This window comes from Sylvia atricapilla, chromosome 3 (genome assembly GCF_009819655.1).
Source record: "Sylvia atricapilla isolate bSylAtr1 chromosome 3, bSylAtr1.pri, whole genome shotgun sequence".
Classification (NCBI taxonomy): Eukaryota; Metazoa; Chordata; class Aves; order Passeriformes; family Sylviidae; genus Sylvia; species Sylvia atricapilla.
The window spans coordinates 35,003,934-35,031,502 of record NC_089142.1 but is presented as its reverse complement, the minus strand read 5'-3'; the positions used below and the strand labels follow the sequence as shown (position 1 = coordinate 35,031,502).

The 27,569-nt window shown below is 41.2% G+C and overlaps 1 protein-coding gene across 1 annotated transcript; it reads right to left on the bottom strand.

The window, feature by feature from the left end:
• Positions 1-1,182: 1,182 nt before the first annotated feature.
• NT5E (5'-nucleotidase ecto) lies at positions 1,183-26,905 on the bottom strand. Its single transcript, XM_066315096.1, has 9 exons — positions 26,591-26,905; positions 21,791-22,013; positions 16,156-16,344; positions 11,557-11,754; positions 9,990-10,141; positions 6,682-6,790; positions 5,725-5,874; positions 4,019-4,219; positions 1,183-2,438 (listed from the first exon to the last, which is right to left on the bottom strand). Exons 1-9 carry the CDS (start codon positions 26,903-26,905, stop codon positions 2,281-2,283), a joined length of 1,695 nt encoding a protein of 564 aa, XP_066171193.1. The 3' UTR covers positions 1,183-2,280.
• Positions 26,906-27,569: the final 664 nt, after the last annotated feature.

Below are 27,569 nucleotides of genomic sequence, written 5' to 3'. Positions count from 1 at the left end.
GCTCCCATTAAGTTATTTTAAAATGTCTTAAAAAGTCCTTTTTTTTTTTCGTTGGTTTTTTTTTTTTTTTTTTTTTTTTTTTTTTTTTTTTTTTTCTTTTTCTTTTTTTTTTTTTTTAACAACAGAAGTATATGATTGAATCTGTTGCATACAAATAATCTCAGAACTCTTTAGCCTTTGTCTTTCTGTGAGCATGGAAAATCACATTTGTAATTTGGCCTTTTTAATACCTGATCTTCAAATCTAAAGCCCTCTTACAATAATAATGGATATGAAAAGTTTTGACTTAGCCTTTATTTTTCTGCAGTCACTTATCTGGCTTTGTGGGTTTTTTCTGACATCCTCTTTACAGGCTTAGGAAAGAGGATGTGAGTCTGTTCACAGCATTTTATAAAATTCATTCTTATAAAAATGTGTGGAAAATTTTTCTCTGTAAATCTTATTTTGTTGGCAGAGCCTTTATAAAAGAGATTTTGAAAATACTTCTATGTGTGGATTTTTAACAAGTTTTACTCACAGAACAATACAGAGATACTTTAATAGGCATTCCTCAGTTTTTCTTTTCATACACCCATTTTCTCCTTTTTTACAAACAAACCAATCTAATGCAGCATTGGTGTTTTCTCAGTATACTTTGTCTGTATTACTGTTGCAGATCTTTCCCTTCTGTCTGTCAAAGGAAGATAAAGTGTTATTTCTCTCCTTTCTAGCTCTGCTAGAGCAGTTGTGGCAACTCTCAAAATCAGTGTGCAGGTACAGCTCTGTCCATCAGTGCCCTCTCTGTTACTGGTTTGATGTTGATAGGGGGAAGACCATTCTGTAAATTAACAACTTAGGGAGTAGTAGTGACATCATCAATGCCAGGGCAGAACTCGAAGTATGTCAAGGCCTGTCATCATTTGTCTCCCTGTTCTACCACCCCTTACCTAATGCAGTTGTGTAGTCCAGAGCCCTTCAGGCACAGCCCTTGAATGGATGTGGAAATGAATGGAGTCTTTAAATTTCAACATGCTGAATGTTTATCTTAATGCACTTTCTCCTTGAAATCTACAGGTGCAGTGAATGGAAGAGCTTCCATTGTGTTGAAAACTACTGTAGTGAGCTTTCCAGGAAAACAGGAACTTTATTCAAAACATTTACAATTGATTTAAAACAATTTAAAACAATTTAAAACAAAGCATTAAACAACCCAAACATGTTGGTGTCAAAATTCCCAGTAATCTTAGAAAAATAATTTTTCCCCCTAATTAATAAGCAATCGTTTCTTGATAAAGCATCAGCAGTGTACATTTAGCATTTAATCTGATTTCATACTCATTAGCCTGTCTCTTACAACTATTTTTTTAAACACAGCCTTCCCACAGAAGATGTATAATCACAGTTATCATAAAGCCAGGTTACATTGTAAAAAGCCTCATTCCCTGACTATTTCCAAAGGATGACAGAAGTGCCGCAGGAGTCAGTGCCTGTTATCTGACATTTTCTTGGAATATTAATACAGAGTAACAGGCACTAGTCCTGTTCTTTGGAAGAGGTATAAAATTGAGCATATTTATATGAAATACAGTCACAGATTGTGCTCTCACTCTAGATACAGTCCCCAAACTGGTCATATTTAAGAGTGAAGAATACTCAATTTGTTAAAATTGATCAAAATCAAGTCAAGCTTTCATTGCATCTTTTATTAATGGAAAATATAAGTGTGATGTTTCTTTTTCAAAAGAAAAAGAAAAACTTTGAAAATTGTATATTAAATAGACCTCATGATTTTAATGGCATCAAGTTTAATCCAACTCTTTTAAGCATTCATGTAGGTATGATAAATATGACTAGAAGCACAGTAGAGATTTTAGATTGAATACCTTAATCCTGAGTAGAGATCAAAGAAAGAAATACACATATGTATAATACATCCATTTCTAGAATCTTGTTTACCTCTGGAATCAGGTTCTTAACTCCCCGTCTAAAGCAGCTAAAAGAATTTGACAATTTGTTTTGCCCATTTCAGTTTGTCACCGTTTTATGATTGAGCAGTAAGGAGGCTTTTGAGACCCCCATTTCACATACCTGCTGATTCTGACCAAGGGAAGTTATGGATTCTGCCCCCTTGCCCTGCACTGAGTGCTCCAGTGGCACAACCAGGCTAAAGACAATGCAGGGGGCTGCTCACTGCTGACATGCATCAGCCTCACTGCTCATTCTTTGTAGGGTGTAACAGAAGAGAATGAGTCTCACAGCTTTGTCAGTATCATCTCTCCTCTGTTCCTCCAAACAAAAAAATCAAGTGTGCAAGAATGTTACAGTGAACAATACAGAGATCAGGGTGAGACTTGCTTCGATAAGACTTCCAGAAGAAAATTTTATTCGACCTTCAACTGCTGGGTAAACTCTCTTCATTCTCTGGAGGTAGCGGGAAACAACCTCAATGTCAGGTTCACCTGAGGAAACAAATAAATGTTCTTTGCATCTGCCAAGCTCTTATCCAAAATGTAAGGACTTGCCTAAATTCCAGCTTTAGCTCAAGAATCAAATTGTTTTCTATGGTTTGCCATTCTGAATCACCACACATCACCTGTAGTGGTTTGTAGCCAGAATTTTTGGTAGCAACATGTATTTTACAAACAAATGTTAGTTTTGTTTTGTCTGGCTTGTTTTGAATTTGTTACAATGGTATTTTCCAGTCAGGTAGTTTGAGATAGTCTCCCACCTGTTCGGGGTATAGGGTTATAGACCTGGCAAAGCTATCACTTTTTCACATTTTCTTTTTTAGGAGAAGTTTGTGGTCTGGGCACTGCTTATGTGCACGCAAGGTGTTATGTGGGTTTTCTACAGTGGGAGACCCTTTTCAGTCACTGCTGCCAACTATGGAACAAGCCCCTTCTGATCCAAGCTCTTACAATCCAAAAGTGTGACCCTACATCTTAACAATAATTAGAGTTTTACCCTTCTGTTGTACTGGAAGAGTTCACCAGAACCTTAAAGGTTATTGCCTTTCACTATCCCTAATGATTTTTCTCAGTCTTATGGGAAAGCTACTCTTTGAAATCAAGTTTTGCTGAACTTGATTTAAATCAGCAGTCCTACCTGTGAGAATCAATTTTAAATTTAAACACCTGTAGAAACAAAAAAATTGGCCTGCAACAAAGGCCCAGAAGGAAAAATTTTGCGGTGAAAAATGCTTTCACCATGCACAAGCAGAACATACAAAACTGAAGTTCTGCAAAAATGTAGATAGGCTCCTACAGGATAGATTTTTTTAAATACAGCCCTACATCCCTTTTATGGTTTCAAGAATAATGGATTTTAATCTCAATTTTTTTTCAAGTTTCCCTTCATCCTAAAAGATGGACACTGTTAATTGTACAAACACAGACTTTGTAACACTTTGCATGCAGCTTTAGAGGACCTTAAGCCAGCGTTACAAAACACCTCTTCCATCTCTGTGGTGTGGTGTCTCTGGCACCCTGCCTTCTCCTGCCTGCAGAACTCCCAGGGGTCCCTGGTTTTGGCTGGTCAGGCTAATTCCATTAGAGTAGGTTGGCATCTTTTATCCCACCCTATGTTGTTCACCTGAGCTGCATGTCGTTTAATAGGGGAGGTGATGATTCTGTCATTCCAAATACTTCTATACAGTGTAAATTTAAGGTCTATAGAAAATAGCACCTTTCTTTTTGATGCATTGTTCAGTAATGAGTGCAAGTGCAAGGCAGTGTAAGATGTACTTTCCATGTACTTTGCTGCTTTTCTGGTTTACCACAATCTCAGAACTGCTCTCTGAGCACTGCTGAATTCATAAAGATGTTTCTCTCTGAAACTTCTGTGGTTGTAACTGAAAAAGAATGGAGTTGCTGCCTACAACCAAATCTAACAATCCAGAGCTGTCAGAGGAGAAGCAAATTTCATCGAGTAAAGGGAAAAAGTCTAAGGTTTGTACTGTAGAAAGATCTTTTCATTTTGGGGAATTGTTTGTCTGCTACTCTGCTAGTGCCCATACTTACCTGGACTGTATCCCCCTTACCTTTACTGTATCCCAGGTTTTTGTCTTTCAGCATACTGTAGCCATCTCCACCAAATAACATGTAGGATGGCAGAGTCACGTTGTATATTTCATCCATCTGGAGTGGGACGTAGGCTGGGACTCGGCAGGCTGTGCAAAGCACTTCTAAGCTAACAACTCTGCTTCCTGGGGCTCTGGAGAGATCATAGACCACATGGATGCCTACAAAAATACACATAGGAATGCCACTAGTGCATGTTAAACACACAAGGCCAGGAGCAGCATTCTCCCTCATCTTCAGCTGGTTCTCTGCATTACTCTGTCTGACCGAGAGTTGTATCGTTCCAAATTACACCAGTTAATGCCCTGTGTTCTTTGCACACTTACTGAACTTCTATGCAAGAGCATTCAGGAGAAGTGAGAATTGCTGAACCACTGTCCCACTTCATTTACTTGTCTGTTTTCACCACTACTCCACAAAAGGAAATGACTAGTCGTGGGATTGGAATACTGCAAGACAAAAATACCTTCCCTTATTTCTGTAGTCCCATGCTTTCTCATTTCCCTGGCCTGTTGGCTGAAATAACTTTTTTAAAGGCTTGCCAGCCAACCTAACTTGGTAGCTATTCTGGATAATAGACACTGTCCTGAAAAAGGAAAGCGAGACCAGGCTGTACACTGCAGTGTCTCCTCACTGTAGAAGCAACATTTCTCATTGCGAGCCTTCCTTGATCAAGGCCAGGGGCGAGCCAGGCCCCCTGAACAGCACTGCCAAGATTCTGCAGATGAGGAAGCCACTAAAGGTCGTTCAAAGCACTGAGGCTCTTCCAACCCTGGCAGTCTTCCTGCTCTGAATCTTCCATCCTGAACTCTTTCCAGAGCTACTGGCTTTCTTCTTTTTCTGTGAAGAGGCAGCAAAGCAGAGCTTGTTCCTGTTTTACCTTAGAGGTACCTAAGAATATGGGAACTAACTGGTGAAAGTGTGAGACACGGGTTGTGACATGTGATGGATCACAGTGTCAGGGTACTTGGGATGAGAGGCATGGAGGGAGGGAATGCATCAGCCTCTGCCCTTGAAGTTTAGTTCTTCTGCTAACTAAACAACAAAATCTGCACTAAATCACAGAGACACCAGGAATAAACATGATTGTCGCCTAATACACAACTGGATAAACATATAGGCAGCTGCAATTAAAGATATGAATAGGTTTTTGATATTAACTGTTCTTCCATAAAATATTTAGAACTTCACTGGAACAATTCCACAGTCCAATTGGACAAACTAAAGCTGTCACAAATCATTAGAGAATTGCACAAAATTATTTTGATAAATTGAAATTCAGCACAGCTATCCAGTTTGTGTTTCAGATAGGCTGCCAGTTAAGTACTAAAAACTGAAGTTTGTTGTAGCTATTTTTGTGTTACAGCTATACTAAATTATATTTTCCTTTAGTTAATGGCAGTGTTAAACTGATGCCATTATGAGTTCAGGAAGCTTGGGAACACTGTCTCTGCTGAAGGGAGCAGTGATGGCCTGTGTGCTGCAGTGGCTCAGTTAAACATACACGGGATAAACAGTGTCTGCTGGCTGGCATGTGCGAGGCACAGGGCGGGGATGTATGGCCAGCTTGACATTCTGTTCTTAAAAAAAGGCTTCCAGATGTAATAAGGTCAACAGGAGGGATGGCTGTTTTGGAAAACTGAGAAGAGGAAAGAAGAAAATATACCTCCAACCTGCAGCAGCTCTCCACTTCCTTTTCCATGTCTCCTCACACTGTGCTCAAAAGCTTCTTTCAGTGTGGAGCCTTTTAATGTCACCATATCAAAACGACCTCCAAATGGCAAAACAGACAGCAAATCTTCCATAGTAATACTACCTGGGGGAAAGAGACTTTGTTCACTTCTTGGTTTGGGGTGTTTTTTGTTTCTTTTTGCTGTTGTTTACAGAATTATTTTAGGATTGCTTAACATCAAGTTTTTGACAAGGAACGTGGCAGACACAGTTTAAGAAAATGAGGGCCAGTATGGGTGAGAATCATGTGCATTGTCCCAAAGAACCTTTATCTTTTTTTCATCCATCAGGTATCAAGACCAATAAATCAGAGTCTGATGTAACTGCATGTATTGCTATTGGAGCAGAGCTACTAGAAGACAAACCAGCAACCTAAGATGAAGAAACACAGCTATTCATACTGTGTTAGGTGCATTTTCCAGTTGATTAAGGTTTACTCACATAGTCCTACAGAAAGACTTAGCTAAACTGAGAAGGCTGTTTGTTTTCAGGTTGCATTTATAGGGTATCAGGAAAATACAAACAAAAACCTTAGCATTCAGAAAAATCCAGAATTTACTTACTCTACAGCAGACTACAGAAGGCTCACAGCGACCATACCAGATGAACATGACCCTGTACAGCAGGAGACCTTTCTTTGTTCCAAGGCAGCAAGGAGAGAGGGAAATTATAAAAAGCATTGTGTACAAACAATGCTAGAGACTTCTGTTAGTGTCAGCCTGAGTGCAGTTGTGCTCAAATGGTGGACAACCATTTGCAAAAGTTTGAAATCACTTCTAAACACTGTGCAAACCCCATCAAAACAAGCCCATACCTAACACTGGGTTCAGGCTGGCATAACTTTATTCCTTCTTTCTGATAAAGTTGTTCTTCAGCTGGGAATTTTACGTACCATTAGTGCTCTGCTCATCAATGGGTGACCGTATCCCACCTCCATTCAGGATGCACATTGAAACGTGGTTCCACGTCTTTTTATCTGGACGCCCGACATTCTCATAAAGCTACCAAAGAAAAATGTTTAATCAGATTTTATCTTCATGTAATATAGGTTCTGGAAATTTACACCAAATACAATCTGAGACTCAAAAGAGACAGAAAGGTTTTGTTGTGGTTTTTTTTTTTTTTTTTTACATTATCTTCATACCCATTGTAAAATACTTAGTTATTAAAAAACCCAAACAACTATTTGCTTTTTAAAATTCTTAACATGAAAAATGTTTGCCTTTTACTGTAATGAACTCTTGGGCTCTGCCCTAGTCTGTGTGTCTATGGCACAGCCAAGGCAGGCCAGCTGAACAAAGGAAAAGTGATTTTTTTATTTCAATGACTGTGATAAAGACAAATGATTTAAGCATATTTGGGGAACTGAGAAGTTAAGAGGACCTTAAATGCCGTTGTTCATTAAAATCTCTTAGGGAAAGCATAAATTAATCATTTTTGCAGGGAATTAAGTTTTTTCATCTCCTCTGTGGCTGGTTTTTAGTATTTGGAAGGGTCTTGGGTAACTAGAAAGATGTAGTACAGGAAGCAGGCATACTAGATCAGAAAGTCTACTCTGCACAGCAATGTGTCCCCAGCAGTTCAGTGGGGAGGCTCTGACAAAATGCAAGGACAGGATAATATTTGCTTATGACATCTTTACTAGTAAAGAAAATGGAGGCCAGATATTTACTCAGTTGCATAAGGATGAAAAGCCTCCAGTGTTAATCCTCAGAAATAACCAAGTGGTATGGGAAAAGGCTGAAATGACCTAGGATAATAGAAAGGATGGATTGGTTTTCATACAGGAATGACTATGGTCATAACTCTTCAGTCTCACAGAGGGAAGTATGGGAAGCACATGACAGAAGCCTATAAAATGAAGAAGGGCGTGTAGAGGCTGGGTAGGAATTTGTGTATTTTCTCATTTCAAGAATGATAAAAAACCTACAAAAAGTTCAGAGAGGGGTGACAAGGATGGTCAAAGACACAGAAAACTTCTGAATGTAGAATGATGATGTAGACTTGACTGTCTGACCTGGTTAAGAGATAATGAAAGGAAATATTCGAGAAAGCTATAAAATCATGAGTGGTGTGATGGTGGATGGGGAGCAAGTGCTCCAGAGCAAGGACCACTTGACCTCCAGCAGTTATGCAGCAGTGGGCAGCAGCAGGCTACACACTGACAAGTCCAAGGTCTCTGCAGGATGTGCAGGTCTGTGGTGGAATGCCCTGCCACCAGCTGCTGGGAAGGCTGGAGACAGGCACAGGGTGGAGCTGCTCTGCAGGAGCTAATCTCCACTGTCTCCCTCCCTTGTTTCCCTTCTCTCCCTGTTGTTGTTTCTTGCCCTCCTCACATGTTCCACGTGAACCAGTAAATGTCAAGAGACCACTTCTGCTTTGGGAATGCCTGAGCTGTAAGCTGGTGGGAGACTTGGGCAGACCTGAGTACAGCAACTCCACAGGCTTGTCCAAGAGTGTGCTTGTCCCCTACCATCCCCACTCTGTCTTGGAGACAAAACTTTGGGAAAAATGATCCTGTCATCTGTTCCAGGTGGGTCATTTCTCTCTGCTGCACCCCTATTCGAAGTGTTTGTGACCTCTGACTTGCAGCTGTGTAAATGCTTTGTGCCTCCAGCTTAGTCATCAAAGTTATGCCCTGAGGCCAGATCCATGCTTAGGTTTGTAACTCATAATCAAAGGATTGCAACTTCCCAGCCGTGAGCTGAGGCAGCTTAAAAGAGAAGCTCACAAAGTGCTGTTATCAATTTCACTGTATTTTCACACCTGAGCCCCTTTAAAGTCCTTTGTAAAATGCCATCTAGGCCTGTCAACCTTTTATTCTGAGATTTTGGGCTTCTGGCTGATACATCACTGAACTAAATGGACCTGTTTTGACCCAGCACAAACAATCAATCAGTCTTCCGTAATTCTCAATCTCTCAGGACAACTCTAAATATTAAAGCTTGTGGAACAGGCAGGTTTATTTTTTACCTTTATACCTCTGACCACATGTCAGGAGACAGGAAAGCAAATACAGAACAGGGAATACAATGTGAAGAGAAATGTATCTACTGATGACTGCAGATGAATTCTGGAGACATTGATGGAACTAAAACAGAATTTGACTCCCCTAAGAAAAAATGTATAGCAAGAAAATCTCCAGACTTCTGAAACGTTACAGGGTTACTTTCTTTAACCTTGCAAAGTGCCAAAGCATTTGTTCACATTTTTGCAAATAAAGATATTAAAAAATCTAGCAGAAAAAAAGGACAAGATACTGCAATTCTAGGAGAACTGTATACAGAATTCCCAGACATTCATCTGATTTGAAAATTAGCCCATGAACTAGCAAATTATTTTAAGGACTACAATAAGAGCAATACCATGGACTAGATAAATAGCTTTGGGGACATAAGCCCATGAAAACCCATGATTATTAACTGTCCCTTTACTTTCCCTTTATGGGAAAGTTAATTTTCTGGAAATAGTCACATTAGTGAATGTTTTCCCTGAAACACTTAAATTAAATGGTGCTGCTGCAGGGCAGTAAAACAGTCAAACTCAGGAAGATTAAAAACTGGAAGCAACTTCTTGTAAAAAGACTTTTCTGGAGTTATGTGACTGTTAAAGCCCAGTAGTGCCTGTCAGAACACAGCAGGGGCTGGTGTCTCCTTCTGGGCTGGGGTGTTCTGTGCCCAGCTGGGTGTATGACCTTTCCCACCCCCCCTCCTTGCTTCAGCTGGCACCTTTTATACTCTTCAGGGGGACAATGCTTGTTAGTAGCTTGACAGAAAGTTACTCAGATTTGTTTTCTGTGCTAGTGCACTGAAGTGACAGCAAAGCCCAGTGAGTGATGAGAGGACAGAGGGTGAGTGCTGTGAGCAGGGGCCAGTAGCAGGAGAGGGGCAGGGGAGCTGAGCTCTCCTCCTTGCTGGGCTCTTAGATCAGACTGCCACATCCCTTGAAAGTGCAGCCTCAAAGCCTGCTGTGGAAAAGCTGTTCCCTCTAGAAGGCTATGCACAAAGAATAAACTGCTGCTGACTCCCTACAGCAACATTCCTTATAGCCTTGCTTCTGCCAGGTCTTTCTAGGGACACAAACTGGTTACTGCACTGTTGAAAAGCAGGCACAGAGCCCATACACTGATAATTTGGATCTGGATAGCTCTGGAGTAACCCTTTGATGTAATTGGCACCTATAGTGGTGAAAACATCTTACCATAGCATCACAAAGCAAATTTCCCATGTTACATTCTTGGAAACGGCATGCTTGGCTTGTACCATTCAGGTAAACACTAGTTTTTCCAATCTCTTCAGAATAATTCCCCAGGTTTTCTCTCCATTTTTCCACTTCTTCCTTAATGTGCTCATCTGTAACGTAATATAAAAATGTAAAATAAGCATCATACATATCTCATACTAATGACAATTCAGTGAAAACAAACCTTAGGGAAAGAAAAAGGTGTTCATGATTCTAAAAGGTTGCACTTTTCCTAAAAGCTTCTCCAGGCAACATGGCAACTATATTAACTTCAAAAAAAGCCTGTAAGGAGAGAAGGCAGGACAGGGCAATCAAGGGAATAAGCCCACCGTTAAGTGGGGTTAACTTAATAAGTTTCCTCCTCTATACTCTGACTGATGGGGTTTCTAGTACCTACCTTGACAGCTGAGAGAATTTTTAGCATACAAGTGAGATTGGTCTTTGATGTAATTTTTTTTTTCTGTTTGTAATTTCCTCCCTTTAATGTTGTGCTAACAGGAAAAATAGTTCAAATATCAATGTCAATGAATAAACTCTTTACAGAAATTAATTCTCTATGCACACCTGTCTCTCGAGTGAAAATTTAATTATTTCAGATAAAAACAAAGATACTTGTATATGCAGACAGATGTTACAACTATTTTATACCAGCTACTAGTTTTAATGAATTTGGTCACACCTGTCAGCAGGAATAACATTCATAAAATTATACCACCAATGTATCTGAATTTTAAGTTTTACTGACTTCAGAGGGAGAATGTAAAGTTTCATTACATCATCTCACTACATTAATAGGTCACTGAGAATAACACAGTAAATATCTATGAACAAATAATTTTTGAAGGACTTGTTTTACAAATATTCAGGTAGAACTTAGAAAGTCTGATAAAAGCTCAGAACTTCATACAGCGAATACTGGAGAAGAAACAGAGGTTAGAAAACCAGCCCTGGGTAATTACAGAACAGACGAAAAACCAGTTAACAGAGCTCAGATGGAGTTACAAACAAAAAGTGACAGAGAGACTCTCCTCCTCCCACTTCATTAAATGTTTCAGAGTTAAAACGCTGAACACATTAGCACTGCATACAGGAACTCATGGGTTTGTATATTATATTTGCACGTTGGCAGAGTAGTTGGCAGAGTACTTCAAGTTTTTACTGGAACATTTCCACTTTCCTATATTGCTCTAAACTCTGTTCTGAAGAACACAACCTCTGGCAAAACTATAAATTAGTCCTCATAATCTTTTAAATCACAATTACAGGACTAGCTAAAACAGGTTCTGCGAAGTGGTAAGGTATTGTATCACCTGAATTCTTACAAAATGACTTTCAGGGATTTAAAATAGATAAAAACAAACTCTGAATGCATGCATATTCAACTGTAACACAGGCTGAACCCTAGACAGAAGAGAACAGCAAGCTCAGAAAGAAAGTTGAATTCTTATTCAGACACTGTATTTAACATGACAGGCCTTGAATTGTAACAGTACTGCAGGCAAACTCAAACTGCAAGTTCACATACCTTCAGGAATACTGCTGTCCAGCAGAATGGGGTTTCCAACTGCTTCAACTACATTTCCTTTCTTGTCAAATGTAACATTTAAGCAACCAAGATATTTTCCATAAGCATAAGCTTGTACCACTGGCACCTTCCTCCCATCATCTGAGTCAACCATGAATGGATATGGGCCAGCTGGCTGCTCAGTAGAGGGTGGGGTGCCTGCACAGAAAAAAAGCATGAAAAGCAAGTCTTCAGCTCATGTGACCTTCAAGGAGTTACTGCAGTGACATTTCAAATGTTTCTCAGCCTTAAAAATCCACATAGGTCAGAAACAGCAAGATAGTATTGGACAGCAAACACATATTTGATTGTTCAGTTATCTCATAAGAGATAATGTTGTTTTCAGGACACGAACTCAAATAACTACCACAGTGTTTTTTAAATTATGACAGCACACCCCGCCATGACATCACATCACAACAGCAACAAAGCAACTTTTCATTCCAATATTGCAATCTATGCAAACATACCAACCACTGGATGAAAAGTTTATTGTTGAGCCTTCATACTACATTATCCTGCATCAGATAGAAAATAAGAGTCTTTGTAAAACGTACATCAGACTTCTTGATCTGAAAAAGTCTAATGCATTTTTACTGTTAATAAGCAGATAGAATACCTACGAACAATTCTGTGAATTTGTACATAAAGCCAGCTGATTTTTTTTCACTATGCCAAACAGCCTCAAAAATGTCAGACAAACTGCACCCTCTGCAAAAACAAACTTTATTAGCATTAAAGTTGTGTGGTCATGGACTTAAAACTATCCAGACCTGCGAAGTCTGAAAGGTGACTAGAGGTTGGACTTGGAAACAGATTAAGGCAAGGCACTGGCAGAAAAAAAAGATAGCTCAATTGGCATAGGCTACCACAGGATTTAGAAACTACACTGGGGCAGAAGGTGGCAAAGAAAACTTGAACTCCACAGCACAGCTCTTGCCTCAAGGGTACCAGCCTTCTCCGTGTCTCCTTGATGTTATCTGAGTATGAAAACACTATCTGAATAGCAGAACATTATCAGAGTAGTATCTCTCCCTGCCATTATTCCTGTCATTATTTCTGCCCCACTGTCAGACCAAGGCTGGGTAGCTCCAGTGTGACTGGAGCTCCCTCAGAGGCTGCTCCTCACTCCTGTCCCAAAGGCAGAGGCTTTTCCCATCTGTGTGTTGGTGAATGCTGGGCTGCTGGCAAGGCAGGGGCACAGGGTGCAGAGGACATGGATCCAGAGGAGAACAGCCTCTTCACTTCCACTGCTCACAGAAAAACTTGTTTCCTTCCATTTACAGTTGTTTACATAATATTAAATCCTAGGATAAACAGCATGATAAATATTCCTTCTAGAACTCCAATACGATTCATATTCCTCTCTAATCCCTCCTATTTCTCCAAGGAGAAGAACTGCAACAAACTGCAAACTGAACCAAACCTACCACAGAACTTGCTTTTCTACTTTCAGCCAGGTCAACAGAGTTCATTTCTTGGAGTGCCATTTAACTATTCATTTATTTGGGCAAGAATTTAAGAAATCCTGTAGCTAATGAAGACTCTCAAGGATTTATGCACACAAAAGTGGCTTTGGGGTTTTCTAAACTGACAAAGGAATCAGTTTTTATTTCTTCTCCTTCTTTAGTCCTCAAATGAACAGAGTATTAGAAAGATAAAGTTATTCTTTCTAGGCATTATTTCAGTTTATATCAGCTGTATGTAATCAAGTGCTTTTCCAAAATTTTACTAATTTCTTTCTTTCTAACAAAATACTTTCTAATACTGATACTTCCTTGTAGGATTAATTAGCACTATGACATCTCTCCCTTGTAAGATAGATGTGTTCCTTCTGAAATGCAAAGACTATTCAGTGCATCTTACCCCAAAGAACACAGCAGTAGAATTCATGCTCAGTCAAGGCATGAGGTGCTGTTTCATTACAAATGCACCAACTCATAATGGGTGACTGAAGAATACGTAACACTTTTCTATTTCTCACCCTGTTTTAGCCAACACACTACATTTTCAGAACATCATTTCTGATGAAAACCAGGAACTAAACTGCTCTAACCCAAAACTACCACTGCTGTTTGAATCAGTTCCTCAAACCAAAGGCACACTGGAACAAGTCAGGACAATATTTGCCTTATAACCTGTGGATAAACCAGAGATTGACAAGTGTCTTAGAGACAGGGTGGACAGTCCAAGATGATACCTTTAGACTGAGATTTCTCTGTGGAGATGTCTTCTTGGGTTGTATGTCCCTAAACCTCCATGACAGACAGAACAGGCTGAACAGCTCATACTTCTCCACTTAGACTGAGCTGAAACATTCTCCCAGATTCTGCTGCCAGTTATTGACTACTCCTCTTGATTTAAATGAGAGCTTATAAGCTTAATATACGCATTGAGACATGCACAAAGCAATTTCAAATCAGATGTTTTACTCTGCAGTGAAATCGCCTCCACAGATGTGGCTGTTTCTCTGGAAATGTTGACTGATGGCTTTGACTCAGCAGGGCACGGTTCACTCATGATGCTCTTGAGTGGGTGAGCATGTGCTTCACTGTACTTGGCATAAAAACTATATGCTCAGACCACATTCTGTCAAAAAGCATATTTTGACTAAATAAATAGATATTATTGGTGTATCTACCCCAGACATTACTTCATTTTTTTCTCACCCTCTTAGTATTAACCTAAGAAGTAAAAAAATTTTGTTTTATCAAAACAGTAGAGCCCTCGGAAAAGGGACCGGAACTCATTCCCAGCTGAGATTTTTAACCTGAAGAGGTAAAAATGCAGAGTCTCCTGCAGTGCGCTCTCTCTGGCCTTTTGAATCTTGGACAGCTTCAAATGGGAAGGGGTAGAACAGCTTGACATATTCTAATCTGACAGCAGAATACTCTCTGGAATGACTAGAGGCATGCTTGTAAACTCCTGCAGATCTAGACAGGATATAAATTCAGATGTGTCAGCTTCTGCAACACTTCACATTATGATTCCAAATCGTGACACATGCTGCCTCTTTGGATAACCCCCAAAAAGTATTTTGACTACTGTGGCTACCACTATGAGGCACAAACTCTCTACAGGCATTGGCCAGCAAGATCATGCAAGAGCATATGGATTCCACAGTGTAAATGCACAATGAAAGCACACTTTGAATATGGAATCCATCCTTCTTTTTCCCATCTCAAAAATAATTCAATAAAATTGCAGGCTGCACCCCAAGATTAAACCAAGCTCTGTGGGTTGTGCAGATCAGTGCCCGGCTATATAGGCTTTGTGGAAGTTGAAGGTAGCCAAGAGATGGAGCCAGTAAATATCAAGGCACCAGTTCTGTCTTGGGGAGTCCCTGAGGTGCAAGCTGGTGGGAAACATGGGCAGATGTGAGTAAAGTGTCTCCACAGCCTCATCCAGTCCCCTCAACCATCCCCCTTGGTCACTCTTAGACACATGGTATCGGGCTGGTCCATCCTGTTGTTCCAGTTTGGCTACTTCTCTGCTGCACCCCTAGCAAAGTGCGAGCTCTGACGTGAGTGCTTTGTGCCTCCAGATTAGTCATCAAAATTATTCCCTGAGGCCAAATTCAAGAGATATTCTGATCTGCTCAATGTATAACTGTGGCAAGCAATTCTTTCTTTTTAACAAGTGAGATAACAAAAGGTGTGAGTCCAGATAAGACAAAAAAGGCATAAGAAACAGAGAGGAAATGAATAGGGAGAGGAGAGGATGATGGACAGTGTAAACCTTGTAAGAGGTCATGCTCCTAGGGTAGGGTACATAATGTTACCCCTGCGAGTAGGGTGCATGGGAAACTTTTCTGAAAATTACAGAAAGTTCCCGTTATAGTCTCAACCAGTTATTAAGGTTTCTGCTAAATTAAAGAACTTTAAAATTTCAATCAAACAGAACAAGAAAACAGCCTCTCTTTTACTTGTGTCCTTATGCTCTGGGAAAGGTAACAGCACTGGGGAAACTGCTGATGGTAGGTGTTACCTAAAGTAGCATTACTGCAGGAGAAAATAGATCAGCAATGTTTATCTGTGGAATGACATGTGTCTCAACAGAAAAGAAGAATAAAGTCAGATTAAAAGAGGGATTGAAATAAACAAATGAAACTTGGCGAAAGTATTTTAATGGCAGGCTAAATGGCGACCTATGAATATAGAATCAGATACAGAGAAAATCAACACCAGTAGCAGTTCTGAAGTCTTCTACAATTGATTTTTTTGGTTAAGTCACATATATGTTTAGAAGTAGACAACTAATTTACTCTTTTATAGGTGTGATCTTGAAAGAAGCACAGTATATTTAGCAGTAATTTACCAGTTTTACTACCTTTGTTCCTCTTCCTCACCTTGAACATCCACAGCATTATGGGATCTCTCAGTGAGTTGTAGTACTTGGTGTGCACAGGCTGTTTTGAATTGGTTTCTTCCATGAAAGTTATGGACAGCTACTAACCTGGCTGAGTTACCAAGCAGTAAACTATATCGGTGAAAGTTCTCTGAGTTTAAAGACAGTTTCAGCTTAACTTTAGAAGCAACGTTTTAGTAAGAAATAAAATACCTGTATAGAGAAATGTGTTTGTATGTCCTCCAATCACAACATCCACTCCTTTCACTTTTTGGGCAATGTTTTTGTCCACTGTAAAACCAGAATGTCCAAGTGCAATTATTTTGTTCACTCCCATAGCAGTAAGTTTATTCACTTGCAGTTGTAATGCTTTAATTTCATCTTCAAAGGTTACATCATCCCCTTAAAAAAGAAAAGTATTTACTTACAAAGTACCTTAATTGCTAGTTAAAAATAAAGTAGTTGACATCAGATATTAATTTATATAATTAAAAGGACTTTGAATGGCAGTGCCTTTCAAATATCCTTAGCTGGTTCAAGTTCTTGATGTGAGCCAGTGTTCTTCAATCTCTCAGGAGCACACAGGTGCTTAGACTAATACAATATTTCTGCAACAAGCCTAGACGAAAAAAAAGTTATAACTCCATAAAAAAAATCAGTGACATCAATAGTAGGATCAAAAATTGAATAGCTTTTATTATTTAACTAGAGAAAGGAAAGTAAATGTGCCAGTGTTTGCATATAAACACTTGTATTCTCTTACAAATGTCTTTTTCTTCTCCAACTGTATTTCTTTGAGATTGTCTATTTTCTCCTAAGTTACATCTCCCTTTTTACTGCATGCTCTTCTTGTTCTTTCTTTTGTCCCCCCTCCTCAAGGCTTTAAACAGCAGCTTCTTCAATGTCCTACATTAAACTCTGAATTGTCTTTTTATACAAGTTATCTCACCTAATGTGAGCCACTCTCAGTAATACCAATACACCACAGCACAGATCTGAGATATCATCCTGAAACAACAGATAAGGAACAGAAAGTCTGGAAAGGAGAAACCTTTTCCAGACAAGGATGTTGGGAAACTGACAATCTTTCTGCAAGTTTTCTGTGCCTGTTGAAATTATTCTAAAGTAATAGACAGTTACATGAACACTAGAATAACAGGAGTTTTTTATCCTGGGCACAGTAGTTTGGTTGCACAAAAGGACTTCCTATGTAAGAGGATAATTTTTCTGATAAAGTTTTAGGAATAGAGTTTAAGGACAGATTCAACCAACTGTAAACTTAGACTTTCTGGTGAAGACCACTGAGTGACTTTTCTACCAATTCCTCCTCTACCCAATTCCTCTCCTTCCTGCAGAGTTCTGTGATCAAGTGACTCTGAAATATGCCTTTGAAGTAAAAAGATTTACATTATTTCATAACAAAGGGAGGAGTGAAACAAATTCACAATCCACTGCAAAATGTTTCAGGAAATGAGGAGGAAGCTGCTACAATGGAAGAGATAAAAGAGGGTTACATAAATTGGCTCAGCACCACACCCATTCAATAGTTCTGTTAGTGCCAGAGGGAATCTCTGTACTGCACATTGCAGAGTGAATTGTGCAGTGCATCCCCACATTCTCTTCCTGTGGACCTCTTCTCAAAATAAAAGAGTCAGAAGTTAATTGAGGTTGGAAGAGACCTCCAGGAGTCATGTAGTCAAAAACCCACTCAAAACAGGAACTGAAAGCCAAATGAGGATGCTTGGGGTCTAGTCTGAGCTTGCTGAAATTCCAGTCTCTCTGGACAACCTGTTTAATGGCTTAACCATGCTTACTTACCATGACAAATTTTTTCCTTAAGTCCCACCATACTTTCCTTTGTTATTGCTTGAGCCCATTGTTTCTTGTCTTTTCTCTTCCTCTCTGGGAAGTGTCTGTCCCTGTCTTCCCTATAAATTCCCTTACACCAGTGGAAGACTGCACTTGGTTCCCTCTTAGCTTTCTTCTCCAGGCTGAAGGAAACCACTGGCTTCAGCCCCTCTTTGCACATCCTTGCATTTGACAGCAGCTGGGCCTGATGCAGAGCTGCTGGCAGAAAGGGAAGTGCAAGAATTATCCCTGAGCACGGGCTCTCTCACCACCATGGACCAGCTGCATCCCAGTGCTGTGGGGACCAGTTCTGCAAAGGGAGCTGAGCTCTTGAAACAAAGAGCAGGAAGGAGCCACTGAAGAGCTGTGCCAGCATGCAGGTGCCTGTGGGCTAACTTCTTCCATGGCCAGTAGCCAGGTGGTCCCTGACAACCAAACTCTCCCCATCAGCACCAGCTCTGTCATTTCTCTACACCACTGCAGCCTACAAATGCACTGTACATTGAATACACATTATCATTAGTCTTTAACCCACAGAATTATAGAATCCTTTAGGCTGGAAAATGCCTCTAAGATCATGGAGCCCAGCCATTAACCCACACTGCCAAGCCCACCACTAAACTGTGTCCCTAAGTGCCACATCTACACCTCCAGTGATGGTTACTCCAGCAATTCCCTGGGCAGCTTGTTCCAGTGCTTGACAATTCTTTCCAAATTTTTTTTCCAAAAATCCAAGGTAAACATCGCCTGGCAAAACTTTGAGAGCATTTCCTCTTGACCTGTCACTTGTTAATTAGGAGGAGGACACTGTTCCCCACCTTGCTACACCCTTCTTTCAGGTAGTTGTAGAGAAAAGGTTTTTAAAAAAAGAACACACTTTCATAGCGAGGGAAGAAACAAGACCCATCCCATGCAGGTAAGGCCATCCCTCTCCCAGGACTGTTCCATTAGGACAAGCAGACACCAGAGCTCGGATGGGTCCTCCCATTGCCAACCCACACACCCACTGATCTGTTGTTTTCCTTGCCTTCAGAAAGAGAATTCTGCTTGAGGCCTGCAGGGTTTCTTTCAGCCCTTCTCCATTGCTTAGCCATGGCATTGCACACAGCTTTGCATGCCAGCCATCTGAGTATTTGATGTAGTTGAGATGAAATGGGCCAGCAGGTTTGAAAGTTATACACTGGGGGACTGTAAGAGTAATTACAGAGTGTTCAATTCTCTAAGAAACCAGGCAAAAAGCAATATACTGCTCAGCACTCATCTGGGTATTTTTCAAAACAATCTGAATAAAAATGACTAATTTATTGCTCAGGTCAATATTTCACTTCTCTTTCAAGGTATTAAGCTGATGTAGCATTTTCTTCTCTTTAAATGAGGTAGAGTTTCAGAAAAAACAGCCAAACTGCTAAAACTGAATAATAAAAAGAACTGTCTACCTGTTAAAAATATTATGCAAGATAGCCAGAATAAAGTGGAATAGATGCCATTTAAAATTCCATTTTAGAAAACTCTGCCAAGTTGATAGTTTCAGTAAATATTTTGCTGCCTGTAGGGTTACAGAGTAAGTAGGTTTGGGTTTACATCTTATACAAAAGTACAGTGGACCAAACAACAGGACAGAACTAAAGCAAGTGGACTGGAACCCTCAAATATTAGAAAGATAGACTTGTGATTATCAGTTCAAAGTAAATACACAGATAATCATGTCTGTGTACCAAGTTATGAGCAACTCTTATACGACATGGAAAAACCTGCTGGGAACACAGCTGAGATAGCTGTACATAGCAAAACAGGGAACTCCAGAAGAGCTGCCAACTGGCTGTAATCTATAAATGTGTTCCTCATCCCTATGGTTTCCAAACAGTGACATTAACAGTACCTTCAGCAGAGATTAGTTGGTCCCTCCCAGTGGAAACACTGAGATTTAAGGATTTTATACTCTGTTCAAGTCTTTTGATAACATTTTTTAAGCAGACTATGAAAAGTACAAGTTGTAATTTCACAGTTGGGTGGAAGTTACTGAGATTTAACAATAGAAGAAATCACACTCACAAAATACTTCCACAGAAGGCAGTAATGTAGGAATTCACGTTTCAGCATTCTCAAGCTTCCTGTTTGCCTTGAGAATGCCCTAAGAGTGTAGAGCATGCCAAAGCACGCAGAGGCAGAGAAAACGGAATCATCTGGAAGAAATGTGTAGAGATAAGCAAGGTGCTAAATTTAAAATTCACAAGGTCCCTTATTAATTGAATATAAGGAACTGGGTTGATAATAACTTAGCCACTGACCCATGTCTGCCATGATTTTACCAGTCTGAAGGATTGCTATGTCACAGGCAATATAGAGTCACTGAGTTATATTAACGTGTCCTGAGTTCACATTTTCAAAACTTCTAAATGTTCCTTCACACACTGAGAAGACAAAGCAGAAATCTGCGAGAACTCTGATCACTATAAATGTTGCTGTTAGAACTTGCCCTGCTTTTTGCTCAGTTACACTGTGGGATATACTTCCTTAGAGATGCTTCAGCTCCGTCTATCGAGCTGACAAGACTTCCAATTTGACACTGCTTTTTTATCTAGCTATGGCCTCTGACAATGTCTTAGCACACTGAGGCACTGGATGTCTAAATGTCATTGGAAATATATTCAAATGCTTCATAGAACCATTCCAGCACTGTCTGGATTTTCACCTAGTGTATTTATTTGCAAGAAAGTTACTTCGATGATCTCGCTGCCCCAGCACAAGTGTTTGGAAGAAGAGCAGCAGCAGATTTCACTGATCCCTAATGGAGGGCAATACTGACTGTTATTATTCAAACTTAGCACCATGTCCCATGATATCTACCCGCATGCCCTCAGGCACAGGTAAAATTCTACTGCCTACACAAAATACAGATCAATTTTCTTTTTTGTTGGGGAGAAAAAAGACAGGAATCCAAAACCCCATAACCGAAAAATAGAAGGGAGATCAATAAGTCCATTCAGACCTCAGATGTCCATTTCTAAACAGGTTAAGCATGTAGCATTGGAATTAAAAAACACAGAAGAAATAGTTTTATATTCTAATATGTCCTCCAAGTATTGAACATTCCTCTTGTCAGGAAAACAATGCACTATTTCTGTATTACTTAACAATAGAAAGAGAAATAATAATATTAAGTCCCTTTTCAATGTGAGTGTGTTTCAAAGCAGCACTTAGAGCATCCCTAACTGCAAAACCCAGGGAAGAAGCTCTGTTTTTGTTACGTGTAGGCTGAACTCTGAGCGGGCAGTGACTCATATCTCCTACAGCTGATTTAAATGTGTTTCTCATTCCAGTAGACCATTTTATTTTACTAAAAATCCAAACCCAAACAAAACCCTCATCAAACCAAACCCCCTGAAACGCTGGAAAAAATAGTCAGAAATTGAGAAGCTTTTTTCCTCATCAATTCTAATTTTACTCATGAATGAAGCAATTGTGGTAAAAGCTGAATGGGTGTTCCTTCTGTAGTCTAATTTCTGCAAATATTTTGAGAGGCTAAAAACATCTTGGGTAACTTTTGCTTCATAAACAAGTATGAAACTCGCCTTGTTTTTGGGCATGGAGGCACTCAAGAACAAAATTTCAACACACAGAGAAGTGGCACACTTGAAGCTAGAGATAAGCTGTATTCATGTTTTAACTTTCATTTAAATGGATAAATAAAAATATCATGTAATATAACTTTAAAAACCCAAGTAAGAATAAAAATCCCAATGGCCTCTGAGCCCTCCTGCAACCTCACTGACTTTCTGATATTCTTAGATATGGTACAGATCTGTATGAAAGAGGTTTTAATGTTAGCAAGCCTTTTTAAAGTTAAAAATCAGCCAAAGTTGAGTAATACAAATAAATACTGATAAAACAACAGACTTCCCACTTTTCAGCTGAAAATATTTGTCTTTAGATTTAAAAAAGTGGGCAAATAACAAAATAGTAACAAAAGACATAAACTTACATACTGAAGAAAACATACCTGGCTGTGAAAGAAAAGAAGTTTCATTTGTAGTGTAGCCAACAATTCCAACTGCTTCTGAGTCAAAATAAACTATTTTAAACGGATGAACATATTTCATCATTTCATTTGCTAATGGAGTTTTCCCTTTAATATTTGCACTCAGGACCGTAAAATTTGCATTTTTAAGAAGAGGATCCAATAATCCACTCACACCTTCATCAAACTCATGGTTGCCCAAAGCCTGCAAAAACAAGAAGAAAATATGAGACCCTACCTCAAATATTGAGTGCAAATAGTCTCCTAAGTGATATACAGGATATGTTTGAGAAAATAAAGTCTACATTCTATGAAAGAAAACCCTAGCTTGTCTAAACCAACACATCCCTGTTTCTAATGAACACAAAAGTGGTTCAGTTATTTTTCTTTTTAGATGTAGCTTTTTGTTTTTCAGACTCTTTTACATGAGTACAAATGTGAAAATCGAACTCTAAAACTTCTCTGTTTGTGACTGTGTACCAGATCAAACCCCACTCATTTTACATCCTGTAGCTCTGAAAAAGAGGATTAACCACAACCATAAAAGAAAAAATATATTTTGTGTATGGAAAATATGTTGTTTAAATACTGAAGAAAACAAATATTGTCATTGATATGTAGCATTTTCTTTAACTAAAAAGTGCAATTTAAGAGCCTTGTGTTTGGACTACAGTTTTTAAAACATACTTATGTTGCACTTAGTAAAGATTCCTCTCTGCTTTAACATGCAAAAGAAAATATCATTTTCTATCTGCCATCAATATCATTACCTGCCTGTGGAAGATCTAATTATCAATTTGGGAGAAACCCCAGAGCTAATCCACAGTGAGTGTGTGTGCTCACAGCTGGTGTGCACTTAACATGGTGAAGTGTCAAAGACTGCCACACAAAACAAGCAGTCCAGTTCATTTATTACCTAGGTAATACTGGCCAGATGAGAATGTTTGGTTTTTCCAGGCTGGTTAAGAAGACAAAAAAATACTTACTTGGAGGGAAATTTCTCTTACTCACCCCATTTTCATGCTCAGCCTAAGTTGCCACACGCCTGTGCCTGCAAGTTTGGTGATAAGCCAGTAAAACCTCCCTAGATGACACTTTGCAGAAGCACAATGCACACAAGGACTTTTGGGCATATTTAGGTGTTAAGGAAGGACAAGACGCACGCACAGAAACAAAATAATTGTGTAACCTGGTACATAATAAATTCATACCAGGTTTCAGGTTGCAGCTGGAGCAAAGTACGTAAGAGGTATCAAAGTCAATGGGCCAACACTTCCAGGCAAAAGTGTGCTCTTAATTTCAGTCTGAGATTACGTGGGGAAAGCTTCATTCATCATTTCAGAAGGCTTAAGTACCTTTCTGTTCCACTTAAACCCACATACCCAGCTGTGCTTGCCCCAGCTTTTATTCTCCAAATGGGTGCCTTAGCCCTGATCACGTTCTAAACCAAGCAGGACCTTGAAGCCACCTTTTGGGAGCTCAGTATTTCAATCAACTGATTGGCAGTGTCTTTCTTTTGGGACAAAGATCTCTGACTCCTTTTATCCTCACAGGCAGGCAGTCAATGGCTCTGTGGAAATTTCAGGGTATCAGCAGTAACTTGCATTGGAAATCAGCTGCTCCTGCTGACACTGGTGAGAACACGACTCACACCTCTGGGAAGGAGCCAAAGGGTGCTGCTGCGGCACTTTTCCAAAAGAACCATCTTTAAAAAAATCCTGTCTTGAGAAGACACAATGCACTCCAACTATGTTCCATTTCTAATTGTATTCTAATTGCAATCTAATTTGGTGTAAAAAAATACTAATAAAGAGAGAGAGAAAAAAAAAAAAAAAAAAAGGACACTCATCTTGATGCTGTCTGGATGTTCTAAAAAGATATCTATGGACTGGCAGAGTATATCAAAATGATGAAAAGCTCTTTCCCTTTGGCTAGTGCACATGCCTTCTGTTCCTCCTTAATATGCAATTAAACCCCAACAATAGAGGTTGCAAACCGAATTAAGAAACTGAATTGGTGTAACTGCCACTAGCTTGTTGAGGGAAAAACCCCCAAAGCCCTAACCCAACCAACCAGTAAGGAAAGATTGTTTCTCTTGGCTCTGTGTCTTGCATTTGGATTAGTTCATGTCCATTAGGACACTAGCTTTAATCAAATTTTTTTTCCCCATGGTGTGGGTGGTTACAAAGCTGGTAATGAGAAATCACTGGTGGCTAATAATACAGTTTTATTTTTGCTGCTACTCCTCCTCTGAGGAAGAAGATGTGGACCATTTTGGGTTTCTATACTCTGCTGACTGCCCTTGCACCCAGAGCTCCTGGGACTCTGTACCTGTGCACCATCCCTTCACCAAATCTGAATCTGTTGGCCAGTGTAAGTGTAAGTCACAAGGGGGAATAAACAGAAATATTCAGGCACACAGCATGTGATTATATAATCCTCTTTTTCACAAGGAGCATGTCTAAAAATATTTCAAAAATCAGGATACAAATTAACAGAAGGATGCAAGTTAAAAGTAAAGCTAGAAGACTTCCATCACCTCTCCAATTACAGACTTTGAGGCATTTAAATTGGTTTTTAGTCTTAATTACACCAAAAAAAAAAAAAAAAAAAAAAAAAAAAAAGCTAGCGCCATGAAAATTTTTGGAAGGCAATCAAACAGGAGAAAACAGACTGGAAGTGATAACGGGTATAAATGAGAAAAAGATAAACTTAAAAAAGGATTTTTCTCTTATTTGTGAAGAAAACCTCTAGTGTTTCCAGCCTGTCCTAAATCTTCCGATGGCTCCTGCCCGCATCCTGTAACAACTTCAATGACTCATGCTCTCTCCTCCATCCTGTTGGTAATCCTAGTGCTGTAGTCCACTTCTAAACATTTCAGTAATCCCCACCCCTTCTGTCAGATATGCGACTCTCCAAAATGTTGCTCAAAGAAACTCCAGCTCACTCTTCTCAGTGCGGCTCTTACCTTGCTCCCTGGGCCCCCACCCAGCCACCATCCCCACTGCACGGCCCCCCTATCACGGTCCACAGACAGAAGAATAGAAACAGATGCTGCAGCACTGCTCGACACTCGGCATCTCTTCCTCAGGCTCTTTGGTAGCAGAGAAAGATTGAGAAGCTACAGAATGTTTAGCACCTTCCCTGTTACCTTCTGTTCTATTGTAATAAGCAGCACCTCTACATAGAACAAGTGGCTGACTACTTCGCCTAAAGCATTCACATCTGGCACAAGCCTCTGGATATCTGGTACAGGGTGGGCTTATTTTTAAAGCTTATTCCGATGAAAAAGCTCATGGTATCTCCAAAACCAGGTGCTTTTTACACAACTTTTTTCTAAAACTGAACAGTACGTCAACACTGCCTGAAAAAATTTCTTCTTGTGATGCAATCAGGAACTGTATAGGCTCGCAGGCTGCCCATGAACCAGTTATACCAGCAAGCCCAAGACTGAGAAACGACAGACAGCAGAAAACTTTATTAAGAAAGGTAGGAAAAAACACCTCAAGCTATTTCTGCAGTGCAGAATGCCAAGGTGCTCCCCAGCTCTCAGTGAGAATGAGTCCTGAATGCACACACTCCTCTCTCTCCATCACCATTGGGAGGAAAGATCCTGTTTGTTAGTTTCACAATTAGAAAACCGTTCACCAGAGAGTGTGAACAGGGAGCAGTATCCCTCACAGACCTGTCTGGTGCTTAGCCTAAGAAAGGACACTGGGGCATGACTTTCCCTTCCACAGCTGTCCTGAGGTAGAAGGAATACACAGGTGAAGACATTTTTACCTGGAAAGGGGAGCACAGTCCTTTACAGAAAAAGCAAAAAAAGATGAAGGCAGAGACTGTGATATGCCCAGAAGGTTTTTCCCTCAAGTTGACAGTAGGGATGAAATAAATATCCAGTCACTCTCACAACAGCAGTCATGCTCAAACATGACTTTAATCTCTCTCCTTTCCGGGGTTGTACACAAGCAAACTAAGTCACTGCCCTGAGACAAAAGATTTAAGGACACGGTGACATCCCCCAGTGTCAACCACAAAATTTACCTTCCTCTTAGCACTTGCACCACCAAAAGAGACAGAGTAAAGGTGTTCGATTAGCACAGTCTCAGAGACCTTCCCTCACTACGACGCTGTTGTAGTCTCCGGGCTGTTTGTACACATTATATATACATACCCTGTAATGAACACAGGTCTGAGGAGACTGGACACAACCAGGGCGGGATTGATGAAAACTAAAACCCTCACCCTTTGAAACAGCTCTGCCAACGTGTGCCATTTGTCCCTTCCCTGAGGACCGAAGCAGGTCAGGCTGCGAGCCTCAGGCAGACTTAACTCCTCTGTGGCAGACCAGACTTCACCCGGCTTTTGCTGGGGTCATTTCCACGGCTTGCCAATTCCTCTCCAACAGAGCCCGTCCGGCCCCTTGCCCTCCCCCTGCCCCTGCGTCTGCCAAGGAGAGTTCCATTGCATCACTCTGCGTAGCCTTGCCATCATCGCCCGGTTTCTGGCTGCCCGCGGGCTGCCAGCTCAGGACTTTAATTCGGCCGGGAGCCCATCACCCAGCAAATCACTTCCCTTCTCGCCTGCCTCCCAGCCACCTTTGGCCACGATTTTAGCATTACCTGCAGCCTTTTCTGATGCAACTTTACGCACCGAAGGAGGCGGCAATGCGAAAAACCGGCGGCGGTGGAGGAAAGGCGGGAATAGACCCAGCACCCAAGAGAGGAAGAAAAGGAGGGGAAGACCCCACGGCTCCCCTCGCCGTGCCCCGGTCCGCTTTACCATGGCATCGTAGCGCAGGAGGTTCATGAAGTGGGCGGCCTCCCGGCCCTTGAAGCGGGAGAACCACACGGTGCCCTGGTACTGGTCCCCGGCGTCCAGCAGCAGCACGTTCGGGCGCGCCGCCCGCTCCGCCGCCACCCGCGCCGCTCTCCGCGCAACGCCGCCGAAGCATCCCGGCGCTCCGGCCGCGCAGCGCCGCGGGCCCGCGCCCTGCGCCTCCACCCGCCCGTGCACGTCGTTGGTGTGCAGCAGGGTCAGCCGCAGCTCCGCCGCCGCCGCCGAGCACAGCCACAGCCACAGGAACAGCCCCGCCATCCCGCGGGGGCTGCGCGCCGCTCCGCCGCACCGCGCAGGGGGTGGCCGCGGCGGGGGAGGAGGGCTGGGGAGCGGCGCGGCGGGGCGGGGAGCGGGCGAGGCTCCGGGAACACCGCGCAGCCTGCGCGCCGCCCCGGGGAGCCTCCGGCCGTGACCCGCCCGCCGCCGGACGCGGGCTGCCCGCCGGGCGCGGCCGCCGCAGGTGCTCCGCATCTGCCGGGCGTGTGCCTAAGGGGCTCGGGGCGGGAACCGGGCTGCCGGCCCTGTCCTCGACGGCTCGCTCGCTGTCCGCCCGTCCTCGGGGCTCTCCGAGCTCCAGGCAATGTCCTGCGCACGTCCCAGTCCCCGCTGTGTCCTTCGCCCGAAGACGGCGGCTGTCGGATTGGAGAACGGCTTTCATCCGGCTACTGGAGGTCAAACGGGATGAAAATCCAGCCAGCAGGGAAAGGACAAACTCCAATGCTCACAGGAAGCCTTGGTGAATGTTTAGTACGCTGAAAAGAGTTTCCAAGTCTTCACATGGAAACGTTTGCCTCTCTCCTCCTCTTTCTCCAATGATGCTTAAAATAAAGACTGCTATTTCAGCCATAAAAAGAGTTACACTACTTTAAGAGTTGATTTAATTATAGCTCTAGTGGTTTTAGTGTAGACATGAATTGCTTTC

Excerpts from the sequence above, each read along its gene's own strand:
- NT5E (XM_066315096.1), bottom strand. The coding sequence starts at position 26,905 with ATGGCGGGGCTGTTCCTGTGGCTGTGGCTGTGCTCGGCGGCGGCGGCG. Across the intron at positions 5,875-6,681 it reads TGATGAGCAGAGCACTAATG|GTAGTATTACTATGGAAGAT; the intron begins GTACGTAAAATT and ends TCTTTCCCCCAG. Across the intron at positions 2,439-4,018 it reads AAACCTGGGATACAGTAAAG|GTGAACCTGACATTGAGGTT; the intron begins GTAAGGGGGATA and ends TTGTTTCCTCAG.